At 36.4% G+C, this 26,522-nt stretch overlaps 1 protein-coding gene across 1 annotated transcript in view; it reads left to right on the forward strand.

Annotated features, from left to right (window-relative positions):
• TNKS2 (tankyrase 2) overlaps window positions 1-26,522 on the forward strand; it is a 65,362-nt gene that overhangs the window by 25,331 nt on the left and 13,509 nt on the right. The window contains 14 exon segments of the mRNA XM_034662943.1: window positions 1,598-1,784; window positions 2,814-2,935; window positions 5,693-5,784; window positions 5,869-5,947; window positions 8,780-8,951; window positions 11,241-11,320; window positions 14,570-14,715; window positions 15,596-15,761; window positions 17,188-17,407; window positions 20,042-20,151; window positions 20,866-21,054; window positions 22,782-23,034; window positions 23,918-24,000; window positions 25,583-25,703. Of these exon segments, the coding sequence (XP_034518834.1) occupies window positions 1,598-1,784; window positions 2,814-2,935; window positions 5,693-5,784; window positions 5,869-5,947; window positions 8,780-8,951; window positions 11,241-11,320; window positions 14,570-14,715; window positions 15,596-15,761; window positions 17,188-17,407; window positions 20,042-20,151; window positions 20,866-21,054; window positions 22,782-23,034; window positions 23,918-24,000; window positions 25,583-25,703 (2,020 nt within the window).

Raw genomic sequence — 26,522 nt, forward strand, 5'->3', positions numbered from 1 at the left:
CTAAACAGTTGGCTAGCAGAAGCTGGCATTTAACTGCAAACATTCACTTAACTGCTTTTCATGAGCTGGACACTGTAGAAATAAATCGTGATGTGATTGCTTAAGAAGCTAAGGTGATTTTATGCCAGTAGTAGAAGTATAGTGTCAAAAGCAAATGTAACAATAGATGCAGTGTACTTTTCTCAGAACACATTGAGACTCTGTTGTTATTCTAGGCACTCAATAATTTCTTTAATGGAGCTTTTAAACTGAAGCATATTTAGCTGAGGGCCATGAGGGTGAAAGGAAACCTAGAAACCATCTGATAAGAAAGATGAGTGAAGGAGCTGAAGGTGTTTAAACTCAAAAAGAAAAACGTAAGAATTGCTTTCAAATATTGCCAAGAATATTATTGATCTCTTTTGCTCCAAAGAAGACTGGTAGATCAAAGTTTAAAATACATATTTAACTTAATGTGGAAGAGAACTTCTAATGAGATGTGTTATCTAGTAATTATGAAAAGTCATGTTAGTTGAGAATTAGTTTCCCATCGTTGAAAGTACTAAAAGAGTGAGTAGCTCATTTGCCATCTGCAGGAATGCTTTGGGAAGGGATTGTGAGAGATGAGAGGTTGAGCTAGAATGACTTCTCCAATACTTGGAAATGGCTGAAATTAAAAAGACTAACAATACCAAGTATTAACAAGGATGGAGGAACACTAGAACTCAAATACTGATGAAGGCAGTGTAAAAATACTACAGCCACTTTAAAAATAACAACACAGCTACTTTAGAAGACTATTTGTCAGTTTCTGATAAAAGTAAACCTGTATCTAATGTATCATCCATCCAGCAGTTCCATGCCTAGGGACATAGCATGTGTCCATAAAGAGACTTACAGATGAGTGTTCATAACACCTTATTCAAAATAGCCAAAAAGAAATAGTCCAAATGCCCATCAACAGGATCATGGGTAAGTAGATTATGGTCCATCAATACAATGGAATACTATTCAGCAATAAAAACTATTGATACAACATCATGAATGAATCTCAGAAACATGGTGTGTGAAGGAAGGTAGACACAAAAGTACATACTGTGTTATTCTATTTTCATGAAGTTCAAGAACATATAAATCTAATGTGCTAACAGAATGGGGGCATGAATTATCTATAAAAGGAATGTGAAGGAACATTCTGGGGTAATGAAAGTGTCCTATATCTTGAATTGGATGATGGTATCATGGAGATCTATGTATATATATATATATTTACACATACACATATAAAAGAACTGTGTTTTGTTGTATGTAAATTGTACCTCAGAAAAGGGAGAAACTTAGTAAAGATGCAAGTTAAATCTAAAGCTTCATTCTTAACTTTTTAACAATAAAAGAGTTAAGTAAGGCCCCTGTGCATAAGCCTAGCAACCAGCTACTGGTTTTCCATAGGGAAAAAATGTATTTCTGAAATAATAGGTTTAAAAAGTGAACTTTTAAGATATAGCCTGTCTTAAGCTTGCATGATGTTAAATTACACAGTACTAATAATTCTAAATTCTCTTTAAAAATTGAACACTAAATATATGCTTTACCCTCCCACCCCCTTCCAACCCCTCAGCATGGTGCCTGTGTAAATGCAATGGACTTGTGGCAATTCACTCCTCTTCATGAGGCAGCTTCAAAGAACAGGGTTGAAGTGTGTTCTCTTCTCCTAAGTTATGGTGCAGATCCAACACTGCTGAATTGTCATAATAAAAGTGCTATAGACTTGGCTCCCACGCCGCAGTTAAAAGAAAGATTATCATGTGAGTATAAAATGATGAATGTTCAACCAGGATATTAAAATACCAACAAACTAAAAATTTGTTCTTTCTCATTTGTTTTTAGAAATTTTTAAATAATGGAAAATTTTCCTTACCTGTGGGTATCTATTGTTCATACTAGCATATTTAGTCATCTGGAGGTTTCTACTCATTCTACTCTTAAGATGCTATGAAAAGAAAATATATTTGTATTTTTTTTTCAAGTCAAGTTAAATGAGATGGTATGCTTTTGAAAAGAATGAATTTGAGTTTTGTTCCCATCTTTGGTGTGAGTTTCTTACTAATCTGCCTTGTTATTTGTAGGATTGCTGTCTTGTAAACATGGTCCCCAGATCTTAATCATCTAATATTCTTTGGTATCTGGCAGTTCTATGGTTTTCTGTCTGTAACTGAACTAAATGTAGTGAGAAATAGCCACCTAGTTCAGATACAGTATTGCTGTACGTTGATAGGAAACTTGTATTAAATTTGTATTATTCTGGAACAATAAAGGATAATGGGTGGTTTCACAAATCTGATGAGTAAAAGAGGAATCTTGAGAAAATACTCTTTCATTTATTCATCAGTAGGTGGTTCTTAGAAATATTCAGTTTTCTGGCCACTAGTTCTCTGATGTGTGAGCAAAATCATCTGCTACTGCCATGATGTTAGTGTATGAACCATTGATCACTCTTTGTTTTATTTCTTTACTGAGAAAAGTTCTCTGCTTTGGAAAATTCTTAGAACTCTCTGGTCTGGTAATATATTGCAGTATTCCAGATTCCTACAGACCAAAATAAACTCTGAGTTGGCCATCGGCTAAATCTGTGTATATGTTTAGGGATAAATTATATCATAACTGAGGGAAACTGGTATAGCACTGTCTCTTGGGGGGTTATATTTGGAGAGTATCTTTAGAGCTTCTATTTGACTATTTTGGTCAGATTATTTTGAAAATAATTTTCAAGAAAAATGCTAAGTATCTTTTACTAGCTAAGTCCCATCAATTTACATGTTTTTCTCTTCGTCTAGATGAGTTTAAAGGCCACTCATTGCTGCAGGCTGCACGGGAAGCTGATGTAACACGAATCAAAAAACATCTCTCTCTGGAAATGGTGAATTTTAAGCATCCTCAAACACATGAAACAGCATTGGTAATATTTCAGATTGAAGTTTTTAAGATGCAATAACCAAAAACATGTTGAACTAATCATAACGTCCTACTTCTTTTGATGATAATAGAGTAACATAATGTCCTACTTCTAGTAATAGATTTGTTTTTAAAAATCTGTGTTTTAAAAATGCCTGAACATATATAAAGAAAAAATGTCAAGCAGTACAGAAAAATAGACAACCTCACCACCCCCCAAAAGGCAGTACTATTATTCATTTGAGTATCCTTCCAGAAAAAAAACTTCATTCATATACTGGCGTATGTTATATGTAGCTTTTTTATTATTGTAATAGTACATATTGTTTCCTTTTCTTATTATAAAAATTATAAATGCTTGTAATTGAGAATTTTAAACCATCTGAAAGTAATGAAAATTCTGTCATCCATTTAACAAGCACTTGGTTTTCCTTTCAGTATTAAAATTTTTTTCAAATTTAGATCTGAAGTCTGTATGTATCCCCTCCATACTATGTAAATAAAGTGTCTATGTGAATAGAGGCTACTTCGCTGATAGAGGTAATAACACTTCCTTGGAGCTGTAACAAAGAAGATGAAAATTGGGCAGTCTATAGAAAAGCAGTCAGAGAAGAATGAGAGCTAGTAGGGATAAAGTGATGGAAGATAGGAAGGCAATGGTGTAATCAGAGACTACTTTAGAATTACCAATTTTTTAAAAAAAGATTTTTATTTATTTATGAGAGAGAGCTTGTGAGCAGGGGGAGGGGCAGACTGGGGGAAGAGGCAGGCTCCCCACGGAGCAGGGAGCCCAGCATAGGGCTCAATCTCAGGACCCTGCGATCATGACCTGAGCCGAAAGCAACACATAAGTGATTGAGCCACCCAGGCTCTCCAAATAGCAATTTAAAAGGAACAAAATCAGTCTTGCTGTATGAATTGCAGAATGTGCTGTGGGGGAGGGAAGAGGACCCTAAATAAACCGGTGTGTTTCAGGGCAAATTTAACTCATAGTCTTACTTACCTAATGTTTTATAGGTAATTAATTTTCTTGGTTATTGGTTAATTTTCTTCCTTATGCTATGATGTAAACTATGTGAAGGTTAGGTAGAAACCTATCTATAAAACATATTAAGCCTTCTTCTAACTTAACTTGTAAAAAATGTCCAAGTAAAAAAATTGCAAAGCTGCAGACTATTAAGAAAGGCTAGTGCAAATTTAAAATCACAACATTATCAAGATGGTGCAGAGAAATTTAGAAAGACTGACAGGAAAATTTTCTGGTCTGAAAAGCTAATACTGCATATTATCTCTCCCTGAATATTCTGCTATTAAACAACTTATTTTTGTTATTAACCTCAAGACATACTAGGAGTTAGGTATTGGTGGATAGTTTTGGTGCAGGGGCAGTGTCTTTCAGGCTTCCAGGATGGGTCAGAGGAGTAGGAGTGCGATTTTGAAATGGGCCTGATCAGGAATTCTTGGAAATAAATGATTTCCATTCTGTGTGCTATCCCGATAGATGTCCTGGGATGATACTCACAACATACCAAAGTAGCTATGTTTACCAATTAGAAATGGTTTTATTGAAGGCAAAGGAATAATTTTGGTGACAGCAACCACAACAAAGAATGAATCTGAAGCAAAGTCATGAAGATCAGATAAGCTTTACAATTAACAGCAGGTTAAAATAAGAGAACAGATTTCATATGTACTGCGTATTTAGGTGTGTGGAACAACTTAACAGTTATCCAGAACTTTTATTCATGAATTCTCAAGCTTCAGTTTAACTTCATATTTTTACATTGACCTAGTCATTCATGCATCCAGACATTTATTGAACACCTGTTGTAAATGACTATCATCCCCAATATTGGGGATGCAAAGATTTGGGACATGACCATGAGATACATTCTAGGTGTATAACTAGCAAATCCCTACCTCTTGTCTCCTTTGCTCTTTGATATATCATAGATATAGATGCTACAGACTCCAGCTTAGAGTGTATCATCTTCTCCCATTGATTTTGACAAACAGGTAATCCAAGCTCCTTATTCTGTTTGAGCAACTGGTTGAGAAAGAAGTATATACTAATCTTGTCAGCTGCTTTATCTGTGCTGTTACCAGGCAGCATCCAGAGCTGATGAGTGTCTTTTATTACTTGATGTAAAGAAACTCCGACCTTTGGACTGTTTTATTAATTAAACTTTTAAAAATAACATAGACACCATGCTATGTGGGAATAGCTTTGAAAGGAGTGTTGGTGACATTAATTTAAATTTTCATCACATCAGCAGTGGCTTTTTTAAAGATACAGGGCAACTATAAAACTTGATCAGAATATTTAGTAACATTTCTGATAAATAGGATTTGCAGACCCGGCCAGAATTTGGTAATTGTTATACATTCTATCCAATAGAAAGTCTTTGAGTAGCAAAGTCAGGTCAAAAATAAAACAAAGAGGGGCGCCTGGGTGGCTCAGTCCTTAAGCGTCTGCCTTCGGCTCAGGGCGTGATCCCAGCGTTCTGGGATCGAGCCCCACATCAGGCTCCTATGCTGCGAGTCTGCTTCTTCCTCTCCCACTCCCTGCTTGTGTTCCCTCTCTCTCTCTCTGGCTGGCCGTCTCTCTTTGTCAAGTGGATAAATAAAATCTTTTAAATAAATAAATAAAACAAAGAAGTTAAATAACTTCTTAGTTGTTCTTGATTGGAAACACGAATGTTCTTAAGTAAAAATTAGTTATGTATAGTCCTTGATTAATGCTGCAATTTAAATTATCTAGCATTGTGCTGCTGCATCTCCATACCCCAAAAGAAAGCAAATATGTGAACTATTGCTAAGAAAAGGAGCAAACATCAATGAAAAGACTAAAGAGTAAGTCTGCTTTTAGTAATTAAAAATTATTGGCACTTTTTTTTTTTTTGAAAATACATTGATTGGCTGACTTTTTCTTTTAAGATTCTTGACTCCTCTCCACGTGGCATCTGAGAAAGCTCATAATGACGTTGTTGAAGTAGTGGTGAAACATGAAGCAAAGGTATACTTCCTTTTTGGTAATCTTTGGTAATCCAGTGTGTTATTTTCTGTTTAGCAGATGAAACTCCTGGCTTCCTAAACTGTTTACTCTCTCATAAGTATTACTTTTTTCCTCTTAATCTATACGTAAAAATAATCTAGCAGATAACTTTTCTTTGATTTTTTGCTAGAAAGCCTAAGGATTTACTCAAAAATACATGCTTCCTATGTATCCTTCCTTCTCCATTTCTTTTAGTCATACCCCACTGGTCAAGTTATCCTTAAGGTCTTTTTGTAACAGAATACTCTTCATAATATCCTCAGCTAGAAACACACTGATTATGACCAGTCATCTCCAGTCTTCTCTCACTCTTGTCTTCTGTTCCTTGGCTACCATGATAACTCTTGTTGTTTACCCCAGCCACAATCTTGCTCTGTTATTTCTGTGACTAAACTAAAGGACTTGGAATAGAAGGAAATAAATTATTTAAATAATTTGATGGAAAACAGTTCCCAAGTCAGTGTTCTCTAGTTGGCATTTGTATACAAAGCATTTTATTCTTGAAATAATTATGTTTTCATCAGGCTAGAAATCATCATTTCTTACCTAGGAACTTTAAAAAATACTACTCAGTAAAATATAACACATCGCATCCCAGATTGGAAGAGATAACAGTCACCTAATTCAACAGTTTTGACGGGTTTTAGCCACAGATCCTTGCCTTTTCCAAACAAAATCTTTAGTAGAAATTCATTATGTAACAATGGAGCTGCTCTGAATGAAGGGAAAAGAAAGGAGTAGAGACCCTTAGCTCTTGGGTGACCCCAGGGCTCTTCCCTAAAGGTGCTTTGCAGAATAGTTTTCTGACATGTCTTTCCTTGGGTTCCCACTCATGGAACCATTTAGAATTCTTTCTACAACTTCTTGTTTGTGTTTCCTCTCAGTGTCCTAATTTCTCTGTGGGGGAATTCTTGATAATGTATAATCCCAATCTTTCCTATTGTAAATTATTGAATAAAATAAAGTTTATTCTGCTTGACTGCTTGGCATATCTCGTCTGTCTGTTCTGTAACTTTTCATTGATTGCTTTTTTTCATGCATGTGGAGCATTACTAGAATATCTGGATGCGTATTAAATGTCAGTTGTGAAACTCAATGAAACAGTCCTGACTAGTGGGGCCAACCATCTAGGTTTGTCCAGGAACTGCGGGATTTCCAGAAACACAGGACTGTCAGTACTAAAAGCAGGGAAGTCCCAGGCAAAGCAGGACAAGTTTGTCACCCAGATCTTTTTTTTAGATTTTATTTTATTTTTTTTTATTATTTATTTGACAGAGATAGAGACAGTCAGCGAGAGAGGGAACACAAGCAGGGAGAGTGGGAGAGGAAGAAGCAGGCTCACAGCAGAGGAGCCTGATGTGGGGCTCGATCCCATAACGCTGGGATCACGCCCTGAGCCGAAGGCAGACGCTTAACCGCTGTGCCACCCAGGCGCCCCTGTCACCCAGATCTTAACACAAAGTGGTACCCAAATAAAGTTTTCAAGTGGGTGTGTTTCACATTTCAGTGAGTTTGGGTATGTGAATAAGTGAATTAATTGTCCTGAACATTTTAAATCAATTTTCAAGTTCCCTAAGCTTGGAGACTAGCAATTTATAATTCAGTTTTGGTTTCATTGAGAAAGTCTTACTATATTCCTGTTCAAATATTCTCCAGTTCCATGAATATGAATTGGACTATGTCTCAGGTCACAGTAGTGGCCACAGGGTTGATTACTGAGGAACTTAATTTCTCACTTACATTTAAAAAAATTTCTTACCTGGTGGGGAAGAGTGCAGGTGGAGATGAGATGTTGGAATTAGCATTTTACTATATTGTCTTACTACATATCCATCAGTTTCTCCTTTTATCTATCCATAAATGTATATATACATATTACACATTTCAAAGTAATTTGCAAATTGCTATGCACTTTTCCTTAAATACTTCCATGTAGGCATCATCTAGAGGTCAGTATTTATTTACAGGTTTTTTGGGGGTGCAAAAGTTACATGCAATGAAATGCACAAATCTTAAATGTACATTTGCTTGATTTTGACTAATGTATACACCTGTGCTACCAAAACTCGTCAAGGTATAGAATGTTATTTCATGGCAGAGGCAAGGCCCCATCCAAGGCAATCTCCACCCCTAGATGCAACAACCATTTCATTTGTTTCCTGTGTAGATTAGATTTGCCTGTTCTAGGCCTTTATGTCTATGGAATTGTACAATGCATACTCTTCTGTAAGACTTTCTCCTCTGTTTGCTTTGGAGATTGATCCACGTACCAATCACTTGTTCCTTTTTATTGCTTAAAAGTATTCTGTTGTGTGAATAGACCATAATATATTTATCTATACAGATTATATACATGGTTAAAAAAGTAGATTAAGCCAGTAGGAATAAATGTTTTAATGCTAATTTAGTCTCTGGCTTTGTTACTGTTGTCTCTCTTGGGATAGTCACCACATTTCTGGACCTCAGAGTTCCATAAAAACACACGGATTGAACTTTCTTAGGCAATGTCTACCTCTAAATGCAGTAAATATACTAATACTTTAATGCCAAACACAACTGTTATTCAACATTTCCTGCTCTTAACCCAAAAAGGGTTCTTTTCTAAAATCAGCCTTCATAAACTGGTGAATATATGCTCTATATTTGAGCAAAAACACTTGTTTTAGCACTGATAATAGGTTTCATTAGAGAATAATTGGGATTTTTAAATTTTAGCAGCAGGCATTAAACACATGATTGGATGGTTTTAAATTTTGATTTACAGGCTAATTTTAGCTTTTTCTGCATTTTAAGGTTAATGCTCTGGATAATCTCGGTCAGACTTCTCTGCACAGAGCTGCACACTGTGGTCATCTGCAAACCTGCCGCCTACTCCTGAGCTATGGGTGTGACCCTAACATCATATCCCTTCAGGGCTTTACTGCCTTACAGATGGGAAATGAAAACGTGCAGCAACTTCTTCAAGGTATTAAGTGCTTTCGTGAAATCAACTTTTTAAAATTAATCTTTAAATTTTTTCACATAGAGGTGCCTAGCTGTCTCAGTCGGAAGAGCATGCAGCTCTTGATTTCAGGGTCGGGAGTTTGAGCCCCACTTTGGGTGTAGAGATTACTTAAATAAATAAAACTTTAAAAATAAAAATAGTCCTTTTCACATACTATGCAGAAGTTGGTAATAAAAAGAAAATGTAGAATATTTGGCTGTTACTTCTTAATTCATTATACTCAGTTTTTGAAATGTCATTAAATCTTACTAAGATTTTGTTCCAGAAGCATCTGCCTAATTTCTGTAATAGCTGGCTCTTAAGTTTTTATCTAGAAAGTGTTAAAGATGTAATAGTTTAAAGACAGGAAAACATAAAAAGGTAGGTCTTTCTCAGTTGAGCATCCATAATGATAAATAATACTCTAAAGACTGGCCCTGCCTCTTCATAGGTCCTTTATATATAAGGCATGTAGAATTTTTATATAAGGTAACCAACCATTTGACTTATCAAAACATTTTTAACTATTGAATACATGCATGTTCATTATATTTTTAAATATTTAGATCAAATATCTATACATTTTGCATAGGTTATACATTTCACCCTAGAAATCTGGTCCAATAAATTTTAAAGTGACTTTGACATCTGAAAGCTCACATAAGAAGAAATAGAACCAGTCAAGCCTCTTGTATCTTTAACAGTCATCTTTGATGATCCTTATGCCTGTGATCTGGAAACCACCTTTTGAGAAAAACACTGACTAGATGAAGGCAGGTTGACAAAACAACCTAGAAACTGCCAAAACTGAACTAACTACAAGACTCTTTCAGGATTCCCTTTAGTTCCTCATGTACCACACATTTGTTTCAGTGTCAGTTTTGGGGTTATAACACCAGTCCTATTCAGTTGCCTCGTGATGGAGGATTACAGTCTCACTAGTTTTGTGCTAAGTGCAATTTCTTACCTTTCCAGCTAGTTTTTTTTTTTTTTTAAAGATTTTATTTATTTATTTGACAGAGCACAAGCAGGGGGAGCAGCAGAGGGACAGGGAGAAGCAGGCTCTCTGCTGAGCAGGGAGCCTGATGCAGGACTTGATCCCAGGACCCTGGAATCATGACCTAAGCTGAAGGCAGATGCTTAACTGACTGAGCCACCCAGGTGCCCCTCAAGCTAATTTCTTAGAGTGAATTGTCAAAGTAGAATTTCCAGGTCAACTTACAGATAACCTGTAATTGTTAAATCATCTTCTAGAAACGTTGTTAAGTACCATTTTATACTCCTACTAACAGCGTGTGACAAGACCTGTTTGTCAGCACTGGGTATTATGATTCTTAACGTTTGGTGAATGTATATCTATGAACTTCAGAAGTAATGCTTTTTTTTTTAACGCAGAGTATAGAAATATTGTCAGTGTAGCTCCCCCATTCCTCTTTGCCCACTAATGGATGAAAAAGAAAAACCCAGGATCTCATTTTAATTTGCATTTTTAAGATAATATGTTGTAATATTTTTTCCAATTATTATTTGCCTTATAACTTTGTTAAATGTTATGTTATTGCCTGACATATTTTTCCAAATCAATATTGGTTTTGCCTTCAGTGTACTACTCTAAGATGCTTTTTTACTCCAGGTATAAAATATTCACTTATTTTTTCTTCTGGTATTTTTAAGGTGTAATTTTTTTATTCTTAAGTATTTAATCCATTGGAGTTTATTTTGTTCTAAGATATGAAGGTACATGTTTTCTTCCTTTCTTGTGAAATTTTAAATGAGCTATAAAACAGAATTTCAGACCTGAAAATGACTTTAGTTATCTCCTAGTCCATCTTTTCTCTTTTTAGAACTGAAAAAATCTAAGGCCCCTTGCCACAGTTCAGATAGCTAGTTAAGGGCAGACCCATGGTTAGGTTTCTGGCCATTGGTCTCCTGATTTAAAGCTTTTCCACCATCCAGTGGCCTTGGTTGTAGAACATGCCATCTTTCATATGTTTTATATTCCATTTTATTGTTTAAATCACATTTATTGTTCACATTTACATACATTTTGCTTATTTATATGTATATACATGAAGTTTTCCCCCAAAAAACTTTTTTGTCTCACAAAAATTTTTAACAAAGTCTTTCTGGTTTTCCTCTACTGCTGTGGAGATTTACTGTATAATCTACCAAACTGTAAAAGAACTTTAGTTTGAGATTAGGATGCCTCTCTTAAAGCCTGGTCCTGCCTTCTCCATGGGAGTTTTAATCACTCTTTCCTTCTCTTTTTAGAGGGTATCCCATTAGGTAATTCAGAGGCAGACAGACAATTGCTGGAAGCTGCAAAGGCTGGTGATGTAGAAACTGTAAAAGTAAGATATGGTCTTATGTTTTTGTTAACTTTGGGTTTTTACTTTCAGTGTTTAATGAATCTGTACTATTGTAATGAAGAGCCTAGTTATTTATATGTGCCTTGTTTTTAAAGGTAAATAATTATAATCTAGTTCTCTGCAAGTAAGAATCATTGTTCAGTGAAAGAAACTTTTTAGTTTCATGTGCATCTCAGTAAATACTTCACAATCACAAATTTAAATAAAGTGCATGTTTATGGAAATAAGTTTCATTTAATGACCTATTTGTCCCCTTAAAAGAATAATATCAAATTGTCCATTGTTTACATACGACACATAGAATAGGAAAGGTATGAAGAACTAAACAGCATGTCACTGTGTCGATGTATTTCTTCTGTTTTTATTTCTTTGCTGTCTCTACCACTGTGTTGCCACTTTTCAGAGCCACTGTCTCCTAGTAATCTTCAGTTCATCTAGCCAACTTAAGCTCTTACAGGGCCCAACTCCTGGGGTTGTCCTCCGTAGAATAAACCTTCCTCAGATTTTCCTTTACTTTTTACCGTAGAGTCATATGTAATGTCTTAGTGCCTGTACCAGATACTTCTGTTACCTACAGAAGTTGTATATCCCAGTACATAACTCAGAAGCCTAACGTTTTGAAAGAGCAAGACTTCTTTTCCATTCAACTAATACAGATTAAAATTAACTCAACATGTTTTATGAATGAAATAATTCTTCAGTAATGCAATGGGGTTTCAGGTTTTTTCCATTTTATTCTGTTATTTTAATTCCCAAAGCTAGCAAGGAGAAAAAAGCTTTGTTATATTCTGCCATCCCTCCCCGCCCTTGCCCCTGGACTTTTTCAAAAGTAGTGCTCGTCCTATTTGAGGGAACAGTGACATGTAATAAATTTTATAAAAATCTGAATTTATTGATTTGTGACAGGAGTAGCTACATGAAGCAATTTCACAATATTTCTATTTGGTGTCCTCAATCCTGAACAGACCCACCACACAAAGTCAATTTTAGATTTTCTGAGAATGAAATATATTGGTCTCAACTGAACTTGAGCTCTGAGGAAACTTATTCACTGTTGGGGAAGTTGATTTAAAAGTCCATGCGATCTTTTCCTACTGCTTTATTTATGTAGATAGTACAATCATCTCCAAGTAACTTAAGATTTTATATTTTAAATAATCTCATTTTTCAAAGAAAAAAACCATTATAATGGAATCTTATTTGACATATTTTATATTTACATTCTCATTCCCTTAAGTGGGAGGTTAATAAGATACTGGAAGGAAGATTTGGTTTCTATTACTAAATACTGCTGACTTGTGGAAAAACAAGTTACTTGAGTTGAAAATAGCTGATTTTTTTTTCTGGAAAATTGATTTAAAAATGAAAGGCAATTAGTTAAAGGGCGACTAGCTGATTTTTTTGTTTGGGAGGGTAAAAATTTCAGACGTTCGTGCACGCACATGTGTTAAAGAGCATAAAGCTGTATTCATTATATATAATATTGAAGGCTAGACTTTGTTTTCATTAGGAGTCTCGAGGAAGAAATAAAAGAGCTGGAGCAGGAATTGGGACTTCAGGAACAAAATGATGCTCAGTAATGGGTTGAGGAAGCCTGTCCTTTCTCTCTCATTATCTGTGAATGAGCCATCTTCGCTTACCCCTGCTTTTAAAATCACTTGATGGCAGGGCACCTGGCTGGCTCGGTGGGGTGTGTGACTCTTAAGGGTTGTGGGTTTGAGCCCTACCTTGGGTGTAGAGATTGCCTTTAAAAATCTTATAAAAAAAGAATTCACTTGATAGTAATTTATTTCTACAATCTTCTAGCCATTATCTATCTGTAGACAGGGGGCTTGGTATGAATTACTGGGACAGTAACATCTGCATATTACCCAATGAACACTAAATTATGTGCTCAGTTGTGTTTGTTTAGTGGTGATCCATCATGCTAGATATTCTAAGTATTAGAAAACTTGTCTCAGAGTACAGAAAACTAAACTGAGAAGTAGGGAGTAAAGTGGCTGGTGAAAAGTACCCAACCTAGCAGCATGTGGCACATGTATTAAAAATACTCATTCCTGGGGCGCCTGGGTGGCGCAGTTGTTAAAGCGTCTGCCTTCGGCTCAGGGTGTGATCCCGGCGTTCTGGGATCAAGCCCCACATCAGGCTCCTCTGCTGGGAGCCTGCTTCTTCTTCTCCCAACCCCCCTGCTTGTGCTCCATCTCTCACTGGCTGTCTCTCTGTCAAATAAATAAAATCTTTAAAAAAAAAAAATATTCCTAGAGCCCAACTTCAAAGCCATGAAATACTGTCTTAGATGGGACCCTGAATCTGTATATCTAACAGCCTCTTGTTTAGGAAGTATAAAAAAGCTTTACTAGTCCAATAATTAAACCCCTTGAAGTTAAACCCACAGGTAGCTACCTCCATTGATTTATTAGGCTTAGGTTATCCCTAAGGAATAGGGGACTTTTTACTACTGTTGATAGTCCTTAAACTTTTTTTGAGCGCCATGATTTATTATTTATGTTGCTTTTCTTCCCCAAACATTTGTACTTTTCATACAAGCATGAATAAAAGTGTTATTCTTAAAGCTTTTTCTCAGCCAGGCTTCCTCATCTAAACCAGAGAACACAAATAAGTATTTGACTATTTTCTTAGTTTTCCCAAGGATCATAAGTGTAGTTCCTTGACTACAAGCATCACCTAGGAACCTGTTAGAAATGCAAGTTCTCAGGCCCCACCCCAGACACACTGAATTAGAAAATCTGGAGGCAGGACCCAGTGCACGTGAAAATTTGAGAACTGCTGGTCTACAGCAGAACTTTTTGAACTTTAATGTGCTTACAGATCATCTAGGGATCTCGTTAAAATGCAGATTCTGACTCAGTAGATGGGGGTCTGAGAGTCTGCATCCTTAACAAACCCCACGATCCAGCATACGTCTACTTATATGTGTCACGAAATGGAAGTTAGAATTGCTGATAATTGGTACTTTAGATTACCTTTATGTAAATGGTAGTAGTGATAATGATAAAATTTACCCACTAACTTAAGCAAAAGATAATACAGGCATAGATAAGAGGACCACAGGGATTCCCAAAAAATGACAAGGTGAAATAAGAATAAGTAGTTTCTGAGAATACTGATTTAATGAGACAAGAAATTAAATCAGACGTTTGAAATCTCTACTAAATGAATGAAAACAAATCAGACTGTAGCGTCATGTGTATACTGTATTCCATCCTGCAGAAACTGTGTACTGTTCAGAGTGTCAACTGCAGAGACATTGAAGGGCGTCAGTCGACGCCGCTCCATTTTGCAGCTGGCTACAATCGGGTGTCTGTGGTGGAGTATCTGCTGCAACACGGAGCTGATGTGCACGCTAAAGATAAAGGGCAAGTACCGGCAATTGCCATGGCCTCTTTTCCTTTACCTGACCTTTTTAGGAAAATCTGGAAAAAACATTTTTTTGGTAATTTTATTATAGTTGGTAGCTCATTTGTTTTTAGGGAAGTCTGTTACCTAACACTGGCTTAAATGTAGCTTCTTAATTTCAGTTAAGATTTTATGATGATTAGCATTTATATAAAGACTTATTTGCATAATGCCTTATAATCTTACAATGACTAAGGAGATTAGTGTGCTTGATTTTTAATATTAAGTAAATTTTTCAATTTGCATTGAAGATATTTGAATTCTTCCAGTTTATCTTAAAATTACTTTTTTTAAAAAATACACAATTCTTGGGGTGCCTGAGTGGCTTAGTCGGTTAAGTGTCTGACTCTTGGTTTCAGCTCAGGTCATGATTTGGGGTCAGGGAATCAAGCTCCACCCAGAGTCTGCTTGAGATTTTCTCTCTCCCTCTCCCTGCCTCCCCCCCCCCACTCCTGTGTTCACTCTCTCTCTAAATAAATAAATCAAATCTTTAAAGTATACACACACATACCCCTCCATTCTAGATCAAGTCTACAGGTGCTTGTTATATTCTCTCCAATTTAAAATATTTTTAGGGCAATGCTCTCAGGTCCCCTCCCTCTTCGGGAGCTTCGTGCTATCACTTCACTATTGCTCCCACCAAAAAGAAAAAAATACGTATTTTTAAAATTTCCTCCCCACACCCTCCGAAAACAATTCCATTTCTGCTTAATAAATTGAGGTTCCTAAAATATAAGCAGTGTGATCCTTTATGCAATTCAAGAAATTTATCAGCTATATGCAGTTATCTTAATTAAACATATCTTTGTGTTGCATTGCTTATGTAATTTTTCTTTTCAGAGGCCTTGTACCTTTGCACAATGCATGTTCTTATGGACATTATGAAGTTGCAGAACTTCTTGTTAAGCATGGAGCAGTAGTTAATGTAGCTGATTTATGGAAATTTACACCTTTACATGAAGCTGCAGCAAAAGGAAAATACGAAATTTGCAAACTCCTGCTCCAGGTATATTTAAGTATTTACTGTAGACATGGTTTATTACATAGGTGTTTATATTTCTTGTAACTTTCAATATAAACTTAAACTGGTAAAGGGGTATGAAGCAAAGCTATATAGTTCTCTACCTAGATTTCAGAATAAATGTCGTGAACACTAAATTTTAACCGATGGGGATGTTTACCACACATAGATTTATTATTGTATGAAAAAGCTATCATCAAGTAACAGTTTTCTGATTATTATCCCAATTTTTCCTATACAGTACTTTAACCTCAAAATATTTGATGGATTATGTAATTTACAAGGCAGATTTATTTGGCACTAATAAGATTGATAGTACTGGTTTAATACAGGTAGCCGTGTACATATTTTACAGTAAAAACAAAAGTTAGGGCACTTGCTGGCTTAGTAGCTCATGCAACTCTTGATCTCAGGATCGTGAGTTCAAGCCCCACTTTGGGCATAGCACTTACTTAAGTAATATGTTAAATTTAAAAAAAAATATGTTAAATTTATACTTTATTTCAGGGTTTGTGAAAACTAAAAATAACATACATGAAAATAAGTTGTTTATGAAATTCTGCCTTATTTTGAATGTAGTTTAAAATTTTTACTAAATTGCATTATAGGGGCTCCTAGCTGGCTCAGTTGGTAGAGCATGCAGCTCGATCTCAGGGTCATGATTTCGAGCCCTGCGCTGGGAATGAAACCTACTTTAAAAAACAAGAATAATAGGGGCGCCTGGGTGGCACAGCGGTTAAGCGTCTGCCTTTGACTCAGGGCGTGATCCTGGCGTTCTGGGATCGAGCCCCACGTCAGGCTCCTCCGCTATGAGCCTGCTTCTTCCTCTCCCACTCCCTCTGCTTGTGTTCCCTCTCTCGCTGGCTGTCTCTATATCTGTCGAATAAATAAATAAAATCTTTATAAAAAAATAAAATAAAAATAAAAATGTGATATAAAATAGTAGTGAAAAGTTTTGGGCATAGATTTTAGAAATTCAAAGGAAGGGGCACCTGGGTGGCACAGCGGTTAAACGTCTGCCTTCGGCTCAGGGCGTGATCCCGGCATTATGGGATCGAGCCCCACATCAGGCTCCTCCACTATGAGCCTGCTTCTTCCTCTCCCACTCCCCCTGCTTGTGTTCCCTGTCTCGCTGGCTGTCTCTATCTCTGTCGAATAAATAAATAAAATCTTTTTTAAAAAAAACAATAATAATAAGTTGCATTATAAAAACCCAATAATATTTAACTGCCTCTATATTCTTTTCATTATAATTTTCCGTACTAAATTAAATATAACAAACATGTCAACCTTTAAGGTAGAGTCTCTCAGTATAAAATAGGTTTTTTTGCTGTAGTTCCATTGACTATTTTCTCATAGACTAAGGGCAAACTTAAGCCAGTTCCTCTTTGTCTGTTTTTCACATGCCCAGCATGGTGCAGATCCTACAAAGAAAAACAGAGATGGAAATACCCCTTTGGATCTTGTTAAAGATGGAGATACAGATATCCAAGATCTACTTAGGGGAGATGCAGCTTTGTTAGATGCTGCCAAGAAGGGTTGTTTAGCCAGAGTAAAGAAGTTGTCTTCTCCTGATAATGTAAATTGCCGTGATACCCAAGGCCGACATTCAACCCCCTTACATTTAGCAGGTAAGTGAATGAAATTTCACAGATTTAAGCTGGTGACGTCTAAGATTCATTATACCAGAGGAAAATATTTCCTGAAAGTAAACTGAAAAGATGCAGCTCAAATATCTCCTAATGCCACCATTACACCTGAGTGTGTGTGTATAGGCCAGCTGTGTTTCATGTTCACTTTAGTGCTGGTGCATTACCTGGAGTAAGAATAATGGAAAAAGACTCTGCCAGTCACTATAGTGCTTTGGAATCTCTATTCCAGTTACCATAGCTTTAAATCCTCTTTGGTGAGTGAGTTTTGGCTATAGAAACTTGAAAAATCAGCCTTCTTGAGCCAGCCTTCCTCATGAGAAGTTAAAGCTTTTCATTCTTCTTATTACAGCTGTTAAGCACAAGCAGAAAAAAAATCTTGAGACTTTCAGAAGTTACATAAACCTGTTGCCAGAGTTGTTACATTAATTAGTTAGGCCTACCGTAACAAGGTACCACAGACTGGGTGACTTAACAAATTTCTTTTCTCACAGTTGCGGAAATCCAAGGCATTGGCAACATTGGTTTCCCTGATGCCTCTCTTCTCCGCCTGCAGATGGCCACCTTCTCACTGTGTCCTCACTTGGCCTTTTGTCTGTTGCGAACACATGCCTGGTTTCTCTGACTGTATGTCCTAATCTTTTATAAGGACACCAGTCAGGTGGGATTAGGGCCTTCCCTAACATCCTCATTTTAACTTGATTACCTCTTTAAAGATCTTATCTCCTAATACAGTCACATGCTAAGGTACTGATGGTTAGAGCCAGTACAAGAATTTGGGAGAAAATTGAGTACATAACATTTTTTACAAGTTTCATTCGTGAAATTGACACAGTGCACCTTTGTTTTAGTGCAGGTGCATTTGGTTCAGTTTCCTTAGCTGCATTGAAAATGCTCGGGAATGGGCCTTTGAAATCACTGAACTTACAGCTAATATTCAGTGGTGTTACACTGTAGGCATAATTTGACTCATACAAGTTTATCTAAATACATACAGTTTAAAAAGAAAAAAGTAAATAGAGAAAAAAGTAATGCATGTGTTTTGCCCCTTTGTGTAATATAGGAGATAGAAGTTTACCCTTCTTTTTTTTTTCTCATAGTCTCATAGTGTGAATAACTGAGTGTGTTTCTAGTATTTAAAAGATAATTTTGATTATATGTGGTTTTTACTTTTAAATTTTCATCCCCTGAAAGTTGGCACCCCACTGTCCAAGGAAAAGAATTACTTTATATGTTTTTTAGAGAATTTTGAAAGTGATAACCACACATGCTAATATGATGAGAAAAGGCTTTTATACTTCCACTGACAGGAGTTTCTCGTCCATGCAAGACAGGATGTGACCTGTGTATATTTGAATTATGCTGTGTATATTTCTTTATATTAGCTTTTCTGTATCTTTATGGTAGCATATCTGGAACATTTCATAATTACTGTTTAAACCCATGTTGTAGGGTGCCTGGGTGGCTCAGTTGGTTAAGTGTCTATCTTCAGCCCAGGTCATGATCCCAGGGTCCTGGAATCGAGCCCCATGTTGGACTCCGTGCTCAGCATGGAGCCTGCTTCTCTCTCCCCCTCTGCCTCTGCTCCTCCCCTCTGCTTGCTCTCTCTCCTGCTGTCTCTCACTCTCAAATAAAAATCTCTTTAAAAAAATAAAAATAAATCTATGTTGTCTTTGTAAATGGTAAATAGGTTGTATATACAAAACATTTCTGCCCACTTGTGCAGCATTATACCTTGAGACCTAGAAGGACTTTTTTTGATTCATTGTAATACTTAGCTTATGGTAGTTCTTTGGTTTTGTTTTTCCCTCCTTGATCTAAGTTTTTTGGCTTCAAATCCTTCAGCAAAAGAATAAAAACTACAAGAAAATAAATGTGAAAAATATTTTGAACTGTTTTAAAGTTTTAAGTGATAGCTGGTTTTATGTTGACAAAGTTAAGTTCCAGATTTGCTCTCAGTCTATGATTATGTGTCAAATAAAATATACTATACCATAAGACTGTACTAAGATAGCTGACAGTTCCCAGGATGACAGCTAAGATATTATGGTATATTTATAAAATACTAAGTTTTATTTCAGGGCTTCAGCAACACTGGATTTTGCTGCCAGACTTGCAGAGATGTTTATCCCTAAGATCTCCGTCTACAAAAAGCATGTCTTTGTGTCCTTCTGGGAAAATGGGGTCCTGAGACTAATGCTAGTGTGCTGTCTCCTCTGCCGGCCACTTGTGTTCCTAACTTGGCTTTTATATGCTTGAATGCCTTTTACTTGTAGCCCTTGAGACCACCAAGTACCTGAGTTTAGGAAGTTACATATAACAACCATAAAGGCAAGGACTCTGGTAGATTTTTAAAAGGAAAGATAGAAGCAAATCAATCATTATAACTTTGAGAGTCTGAAATGAATGAGTGTCATCCCTGAAAGCTTCCAGCTTGAGACCAGTGGGCAGTTTTTTCCATGAGATAAATTTTTAATAGACTCCAATGGGGAATATCAGATTCCTATAAAATCTCTTCTTTTTTTAAAGAATGTCTGTGCTTTTTATATAGATATATAGATGTAATTATTTTTTATATTAACAAGTGAAAGTAATTTTACTTCTTTTCTAAATTAGCTGGTTATAATAATTTAGAAGTTGCAGAGTATTTGTTACAACATGGAGCTGATGTGAATGCCCAGGACAAAGGAGGACTTATTCCTTTACATAATGCGGCGTCTTATGGGGTAAGCTCTTTCATATTACCTTTAAAAATCTATGAAATTTTCTAAGTGGAAATCAGTATTGCAGTTAAAAGGGCATTAGTTTGACTTTCTCATTCTATAGAAGAGTAAATATGAGGACTAAAGAGATTAAATAATGTCCAAGTCTCAGCTCTGAATCTGCTGTAAGTGAGCTGTGTGACATGCAGCGGATTTGTCTTTCATTGTATTACTTTCCTTGGCCTCTCTTATTTTCAGTGAGGTGTTGATGGTTTTGTTTATTTGTTGGTGCCAGGAAACCCGCTAGGCCTCCTAGGAGTCTGTAGAGATTCAGATGCATTGTTCCTGAGTTCACAGCAGCCCTAGATGTTATCATCAGTGTTGACCATCTTCAGTAGTGTAGTATAGTTGGAATACCTGAGAAAGCTTGCTGGTTTATAAATTGATGTTCAGCAATTACAATCCTTGAAAAAATGAGAAATTGTTTTAAGTTGTAGTCATTTATTTAGTTCCCGTCCTGTGTAGAATTCTTAAATATTTTCTAATTTCTCAAATTATTAAAACATCTAACTGTAATTTTTAATCAACTACTGATAAATTATGATGTTGGGGAGAAACACAGTTTTTCTTTTCCTTTCCAGAGTATGTTTGAAAATATGGAAAAATAGGTATATAGCTAGTTTCTTTTTAGGAACTAAAATGTAATATTTCAGACGGTAACAGTGTTTTCTTTTACAGCATGTAGATGTAGCAGCTTTACTAATAAAGTATAATGCATGTGTCAATGCCACGGACAAATGGGCTTTCACACCTTTGCATGAAGCAGCCCAAAAGGGACGAACACAGCTTTGTGCTTTATTGTTGGCCCATGGAGCTGACCCTACTCTTAAAAATCAGGAAGGACAAACGCCTTTAGATTTAGTTTCAGTAAGTGATGGAATCTTTGAAAAATCTTAGTGCTTTTCTGACTTTTTTTGAAGTTCAGTTGCTATATAGAAAATGTCTTCATGGTGAATGTTGCAAAATCTATTTTTTAGCTCAATTTAAATGTAGGACTTCTTTGGTATTAAAATACAATATGTAAATAATAGGGTTATCAATCAGTTATTGTATCCCGAGTGCTTTTGGAAATAGGAAAAAGAAGTACATGGTATAGCTGCTTACGTTATTAGTTGCGAAACAAAACAGGCGCAGGCCCTCAGTGAAGGCTGTTTACAGTGCATACTGTGCAGTCATATAGGACGTCTGGGTCTTGACGAAATTTCCCAGCCAGGGACATTGCCCTCAAGGTGCAGTCACAAAGCCTGCTTCTAGTAGGGATTCCCTTCCCTCCCACACTGCCTCTTCCCAAAGTTCCTGTTGCTTACCTCACCAACAGCATTCATGAAACAAGCTTGTTCCTCCAGTTTTCTATGAAGTTTTTGTTTGTTTTGTTTTGTTTTTTTCCTTCCTCTTCCAGGGGTGCTCATGTAGGCATCTCCATTATAGCCTCTACCTCTGCTTTGGCCAGTGTGACACAGGTGCCTGTCTTGCCTCGACCACTGAGGAAATTGACCAGGGCAGTGGGGGGAAAGGGAGAAGAAATTCTTGTTGAGATGGAAGTCTTTTCTACAGATTGCTTTCTACTGAGAGAGATTCCACTGTTAACAAGTTACATGGAGAAGCTGATTCAGTTCACCTGCATTGGGGGTTAAATAGATCTTTCTCAGCAGGCTGACAACCCAACCGTAGTTGCAATATTTCTTAAGGGAATTGTCTTTCTAGTTCCAAACTACCTTGGAAGTGCACTTTTCTAATTCATTCCACCCATTTGTTAGTCTACCAGACATAAGTGACATGAAACAAAATGCTCTAGAGGACAGGCATGGGCTTTCGAATCAAAAAGACCTGCCATAGAATTCCAGCTCTACCATTTAACAGTCTTTCGCCTTGCCTCATCTCTAAATGTCAGTCACGTCATCTGTAAATGGGGGCAAAATATGTCTGGTTAAGGGACACCTGGCTGGCTCAGAAGAGCGTGCTACTCTTCATCTTGGGCTTGGGAGTTTGGGCTCCACATAGGGTGTAGAAATTACTTAAAAATAAAATCTTTAGGGGTGCCTAGATGGCTCAGTCGGTTAAGCTGCCTTCAGCTCAGGTCGTGATCCCGGGGTCCTGGAATTGAGTCCCACAGTGGGTGCCTTGCTCAGTGGGGAGTCTGCTTCTCCCTCCCTCTTCCCCTCCCCGCGCCCCCCCCCCCCTCCCCCCCCCGCGCCCCCCCCCCCGCTCATGCTCGCACAAGTGCTCTCTCCCTCTCTCTCTCTCTCTCGCAAAATAAATAAATTCTTTAAAAATAAATAAATAAAATAAAATTGATACTATTATAACTCATTTCAGTGTTTTTCAGAAAATCATAGTATCAAAGTTAGATTTTTTATGCTTTGCCACATTTAACAGGTTTTTTAATTTTCTGTTTCTTGAAACGTGTTCTGAATTGTTTTATTTTAATAACAGTTTAATGATATCACTTGTTTTATTTTTTTTAATGTTTTTATATAATATGCAATTCTAGTGCAAATCTGCTGAGTCATATTTTTAAATGCATTCTATTGAATATAGGAGAATTTTTAAACTTGCTTATCACAGATTTAATCTCTCTCTGACACACACACCAGGCAGATGATGTTAGTGCTCTCCTGACAGCGGCAATGCCCCCTTCTGCTCTGCCTTCGTGTTATAAACCTCAAGTGCTCAACGGTGTGAGAAGCCCTGGAGCTACTGGAGACGCTCTGTCTTCAAGTCCATCCAGCCCATCAAGTCTTTCCGCAGCCAGCAGTCTTGACAACTTATCTGGGAGTTTTTCTGAACTGTCTTCAGTAGTTAGTTCAAGTGGAACAGAGGGTGCCTCTAGTTTGGAGAAAAAGGAGGGTGAGACATTTTGCAAAAATAACTTTCTGTCTTCTAATGTAGCCACGTATTTGTCATTTAGAATGCTAACAAGTCATTTTTTAACCTTAAATACAACTGTTAGTATCAGATTAATTAGCATAGCCTTTAAGTTTTAGTCTTTTATTGTTTTCTTTATGTTAGTAGAATTCGTAATGAAACGTTCTCCTGAGTTGAGACTTAATGAGTCTTAAGCTGCCAGGAGACTTAATGAGTCCTACACTGCTAACCTACTCTTTAGATGTAAATATGCTTTTTGAAAGGTTTAGAAGTCTTGTGGTTGAGTAGGTATGCCTTTATTTACCCCTTCCAGTGTATTATTACAGAGTTATGAAATACCTTGACTCCATGTCAAAATACCCAATTGTGAAGATCATTTTTTTTTAAGAGAAAGAAAAAGACACAGTCTGTAAAACTGTTCTACCTTTTACCTGTCAAAATTCATCTCACCTTATGCAACATTGTGAATGAAACTTGTTTGTAGAAACTTTTTTGTGAAGTCACTTACATTCTCAAAAATAAGGAATTTTTTTTGAGTGAAAATAAAATTGACGTATTAGTTTCAGTATGGAAACTTACTTTAAAGATACAGTTAAAAATAAAATTTTTTATAATGAAAAGAATTTTTTTTTAACCTGAGAGTGCCCCATTGTCTGTTTCTTCTAATGCTGTTGAAATTTTGTAACTTCCTCTTTTTGCAATTTTTGATGCTATGTTCAGATATTCAGTATTATATCCCAAATGCCAATTAGTATTTTGCTTCATCTTTACATTCTTCATATGTGCAGTAATACCACAAAACTTTGTTGTTATAATGTTGATATACATTATTCTATTCATTTGTTCTGGATTTTTTATTTTCCAGTTCCAGCAGTAGATTTTAGCATAACACAGTTTGTAAGGAATCTTGGACTTGAGCACCTGATGGATATATTTGAGAGAGAACAGGTGAGTAGATGAATTGTTTTGCTTGATTTGGTTTTCTATGGGACGTGAAGGAAAAATTAGGACATACTTGAAATGCCTTGAACCATTCAACCTGTTTGTAGGGAGAGAATGATTTTTTAAGAGACTGGGAATCTGTCACTCTTCTAATTTGGCTTGATCTTGGAATTTCTGTTTAGTTTATTAGCACATAAGGATGGACTCTCATGAAATTAAAGAAAAAACATGGAAACAAAGGAAAGTACACATTCCTTTCAAGTGCACATGAGACATCCTCCAGAATAGATCACATATTAAGTCACAAATCAGGCCTTAACAAGGAGAAAAGATTGAGATCATACCATGCATATTTTCTGACCACAATGCTATGAAACTTTAAGTCAACCACAGGAAAAAGTTTGGAAAGACCATAAATACATGGAGGTTATACAGCTTGCTATTAAACAATGAATGGGGTCAACAGGACATCGAAGAAATTTAAAAATACGTGCAACAATGGACTCTCATGTAGTAATAGTAAAATAGCTTTCTCTAATGGAAAGCTTAACTTATTTAGCCCTTAAAGTAGGTTATCTTTAAGTTCTGTTTGTTCACTTTAGTTGTGTCAGTCACTACCTGCTCTAAGTCTGACACTTCACTAGCTGCTATGGGAAGGTATATAGGTATGCTAAGTACATATTTGGGCTTTTCTAGAACAGTCCTAGTTTAAATTACACTGCCAGAATGTATTTACTGATTTTTTGGTTCAGAAAATATGGTCGGTATAGACTTGTACCCCTAAGGAATTTTTGATCTATTTAATGGAGCTCTAACAGTATATGAAGAAAAAAGTTTTGGGCATAGATTTTAGAAATTCAAAGGAAGGGGCACCTGGGTGGCACAGCGGTTAAGCGTCTGCCTTTGGCTCAGGGCGTGATCCCGGCATTATGGGATCGAGCCCCACATCAGGCTCCTCCACTATGAGCCTGCTTCTTCCTCTCCCACTCCCCCTGCTTGTGTTTCCTGTCTCGCTGGCTGTCTCTATCTCTATCGAATAAATAAATAAAATCTTTTTTAAAAAAAAAAAAAAGAAATTCAAAGGGAAAAAATTACCGCAAGCTGGACTATTGAGGGAAGCTTCATGGAAGATGTATAAATAAAACAGGATTTCTGAATGTCTTCAGTTTCATAAAGTGGGAATAATATATTTGAGGGGAAAAAGAGTAGTTAGAACCCCGAGGCAGTTAGTGGAGTCTGGAGGAAGCAGTGAAGACATTGTATAAATGGGTTGGTTGTAGAGTGATGGTGGGTAAGACAAAATAGAAGATCTGAATGTGGTTAATTTGAAAGTGCACTTTTGTTTTGCAGTTTAAGTCGGCTCAGGTTCTTAAACTAAATGAAAACGATGACATTTTTGGTAGTTCATACCTGAAATTTAATTAGCTGCAACTTTTCAGGTTCAGTTTAACAACTAGTTTGCTTTCATTTCTAAGCTGTTCACAAAAAATCTGAAGTAAATGTATGAACCTAATACATTATAAGAGCACCAGTATGTGAATGTCTACCAAATGTAAGTCTTCTAAACAGTTTCATCCTCTTTTGTAAGATCACTTTGGATGTATTAGTTGAGATGGGGCACAAGGAGCTGAAGGAGATTGGAATCAATGCTTATGGACATAGACACAAACTAATTAAAGGAGTTGAGAGACTTATCTCTGGACAGCAAGGTATTTCATTTTAAATTAATGCTATCATCAGTTTAACAGTTGGCATAAAGACAACCCTCAGCTTACTAAATGATAATTTATAAATCTGTGAGAGCGAGTCCATTTAATAGGAAGAACAATAATTAGGATTCGGGAAACCTGGTATCAAGTCATAGTGCTGCTACTGTTTAGTTCCTGAGCTTCTGCTGGTAATTGTATGAACCTAAGTAAAATTTCTGGACTATTCAGAAGTTTGGGAATTGCTTTCGCTCTGAAGTTACTGTAGCTCTAAAATTTTATGATTCTAAAAGATCAGAAACTTGAATATCTCCTATCTTATGGTAATATAATAGGCAATGCCTAGGCATTCAGCCCTGCCCGTAAAATAATGTTGTAAATCTCTCTTTTGTTGTAAATGGCTAAATTCTAAACACTTGTAGTGGAAGTAGTGAGAAACAGTGTTGTAACTGAGGAAATTTGGCAAAACACCAATGAATAATATCTTTCTTTCTTCTGAATGTTGGTACTTGAAAAAAATGCAGATTGCATTTGTTCAACAGATGTTAACATTTCCTGTGTACCAAGTCTTGGGTATGAAAAGGTGAATTGTTCTAAGTATCAAGACCACATTGTTAAACTGAGGGTGTGATTTACCCTGCCTGGGGTCAGACACTTCCTGTCATTGAGGTCCTGGCTATACAACTGGAGTTCAAGAAAAACTTAAGACTAGCGAAAATGAAGACATTTTCAGGGAAGAATGTGTGATAGGCAGGATAGGGTCCATCTCTTGAAAAAGAAAAAATGCCTCTCAAAATTAGGTGACTGAAGCTAAGGAATACT

Source organism: Ailuropoda melanoleuca, chromosome 6 (genome assembly GCF_002007445.2).
Source record: "Ailuropoda melanoleuca isolate Jingjing chromosome 6, ASM200744v2, whole genome shotgun sequence".
NCBI lineage: Eukaryota > Metazoa > Chordata > Mammalia > Carnivora > Ursidae > Ailuropoda > Ailuropoda melanoleuca.